General features: G+C 41.7%; 1 protein-coding gene across 1 annotated transcript; it reads left to right on the forward strand.

The window, feature by feature from the left end:
• The first annotated feature begins 1,969 nt into the window (after positions 1–1,969).
• FTMT (ferritin mitochondrial) lies at positions 1,970–2,695 on the forward strand. Its single transcript, XM_006913308.1, has one exon. The coding sequence runs from the start codon at positions 1,970–1,972 to the stop codon at positions 2,693–2,695; it is 726 nt and encodes a 241-aa protein (XP_006913370.1).
• Positions 2,696–2,897: the final 202 nt, after the last annotated feature.

Here is a 2,897-nt window from a genome sequence, read left to right on the forward strand (position 1 = left end):
TAGGATCCTAAACTTACAGTTGAGGAAACTGACCTAGAAAGGTAATCTGACTTGCCCAAGGAAATATAAGAAAGTAACATACACTTAATATAAAGAAGACTTGAATAGAAGTAGTACTAATATCAAAGACCCAGATATTAACCATAAGAAATCAAACAACCGTAAGTAAAGAAATAGCCCAACATGTAAATGGGCAAAAGATTTGAACACATACTTCACCAAAAGATATATGATTGGCAAAGAAGTACATGAAAATATACTCACTATCATTAATTATTCTAGGAATGCAAATTAAAAGTTTGATGAAATACCAGTATGCACCTACAGAAACTCCTAAAGTTTAAATTTTAAATAAAACAAGTAACTGACAATACCGAGGATGTGAAGGAATTTGAACTCTCATGCATTGTTGATGGGAATGTAAAATGGTACAATCACTTTGGAAAACAATTTGAAATTTCTTAAAAAGTTAAACATACACTTACCATATTACCTAGCCATTCCATATAAATTTTATTCAAGAGAAATGAGTGCATATAACCACATAAAGCCTTGTACAGAAATGTTCATAACAGCTTTATTTTAATAGCCAGAATAATCATCAGCAGGTGAAAGGATAAACAAATTTGGTATATCCATACAATGGAACATTTCTCAGCCATAAATATGATACAGCGTGGATAGATCTCAAAATAATTACGCTGACTGAAAGAAACCAGGCAAAAAGGAGTACATACTGATTCCATTTATATAAAAGTCTAGAAAATGCAAACAAATCTATCTAGTGAGGGAATGCGGATCAATGGAAGCCTGGGATGAGGTGGGGTGGAGAGAAGCAGAGAGGCATGAGGAAACTTTAGGAGGTAATGAATATGTTCATTACCTTGATTTTGGTGATGGTTTCACAGATGTATACCTGTGTCAAACCTTATCAAGTTGTATACTTTAAATCTCTGCAGTTTGTCAATTATACCTCAATAAAGCTGATAAAATGCGTATGTTTACTTTTGTGTATCTGTGATATATATTTTTTTACATTTTTTTAATCTGTGAGAATTACCATCAACATTTCAACAACAGTTCTGAGTAGAGGAAGATTTAGTAATGTTTTGAATTTTCCTCTGTGAGTTCTCATTTTCTCAACATACTACAATAATTATATATATTCTTTTAAAGTCAAACGCTATTTTAAATTTAAGTTGTCCTTTTTAAAAATATGCATCTGTATTAACAAAAGATAGGAAAGTAACGTCAAGTTTAGAGCTAGTTTACATATATTCTTCCCTATTTCCTACAATTTCTGGTTTCTTTACAATGAAGATAAATTTTAAAATAAAATATTTTTATATTTTTTAAAAATAAAATGTCTTTTTAAAAAGAAAACTCTTACTACAAGACTTTCGAAAACCTGCCCACTATATGGGCAATTAGTTCCATACTTAGATTTGTTAAAATAATCAGATAATCAATTTGCAAACTCCACTTTAGATGTGGACCTTTACTCTCTCGTATAAACTGATGTTGACTTCTGTTTTATGCTACTTCACTGCCTTGCCTCTCCCATCCCTTACTCCTTGGACAGAAAAACGTCGGAGAGGGAAGACAAGCATGGCTTGGCTTAGTCCTTTGTTTTACAAGTCACAGCGTCTACTTTTTTGACAACATTTGTAACTTAGGTGAAATAAAAAATTACAAACACCCAAGAGCAGAAATCTTGCGTCGACGATGGGGGCAAGGTTTGGATAAATGGAATTGTGTAACTGTCACCTGTCTGCGCCCAACCGCGACAGACGCGCGCCCCTCGCTGGCCGCCATCCGCGAGGAACTCGGCGCGTCTGGAAGGGAAGGGGCGTGTGACGCAGTCGCCGTCGCCTAGGGCCTAGTTCGCATTCAGACCTAACGCCCTGGGGGCAGACCGCGCGCTGAACCGACCTGACCTCAGTTTCCCCACTTCTGAAGAGGAGGAGCCATGCTGTCCTTCTTGTTCTTCTCCAAGCATCTCAGCATTTCGCTGGTGGCCCTGCGCAGCGCGCGCCATGGCTTTGCGCTCCCCCCGCGCTGGGCGCCTGGGCGCCCTTTGGGCCGCTGGCCCGTCGCCCTCAGCCGCCCGCTGACCTCAGCCACCGCCTCCAAGGACCCCGGCGGGTCCTCCTGCGGCTCCTCCCGAGTGCGCCAGAACTTCCATCCTGACTCCGAAGCAGCCATCAACCGCCAGATCAACCTCGAGCTCTATGCGTCCTATGTGTACTTGTCCATGGCCTATTACTTCTCCCGAGATGATGTGGCCTTGAACAACTTCGCTAGATATTTCCTTCACCAGTCCCGGGAAGAGATGGAGCACGCAGAGAAGCTAATGAGGCTGCAGAACCAGCGGGGTGGCAGCATCTGCCTGCAGGACATCAAGAAGCCCGACCGGGACAACTGGGAAAGCGGACTGAAAGCCATGCAGTGTGCTCTGCTCTTGGAAAAGAATGTAAACCAGTCGTTGCTGGAATTGCACACTCTGGCCTCAGACAAAGGCGACCCCCATTTGTGCGACTTCCTGGAAACCCACTATCTAAATGAGCAGGTGAAGTCAATCAAAGAACTAGGTGACCACGTGCACAACTTGATTAAGATGGGAGCCCCGGATTGTGGCCTGGCAGAGTACCTTTTTGACAAACATACCCTTGGAAATGGAAACAATCAGAACTAAGCCAAAGGCTGCCTTCCCCACCACCCATGGTGTGCCAGAACCCAGAGTCAGCTGTCTCGTGCTTTCTTGCCCTTATAATTCCCCTCCACCCTTAATATTCCTCTGTTATATATTCCTCCAATAAAAGGATTTGCAGAGAAAATGCATTTAGCCCCATGTTATCAAGTATAAAGATAATTTTCCCAGCCTGAAAGGTAGCCCG

Source organism: Pteropus alecto, unplaced genomic scaffold, assembly GCF_000325575.1.
Source record: "Pteropus alecto unplaced genomic scaffold, ASM32557v1 scaffold20, whole genome shotgun sequence".
In the NCBI taxonomy this organism is placed as follows: Eukaryota; Metazoa; Chordata; class Mammalia; order Chiroptera; family Pteropodidae; genus Pteropus; species Pteropus alecto.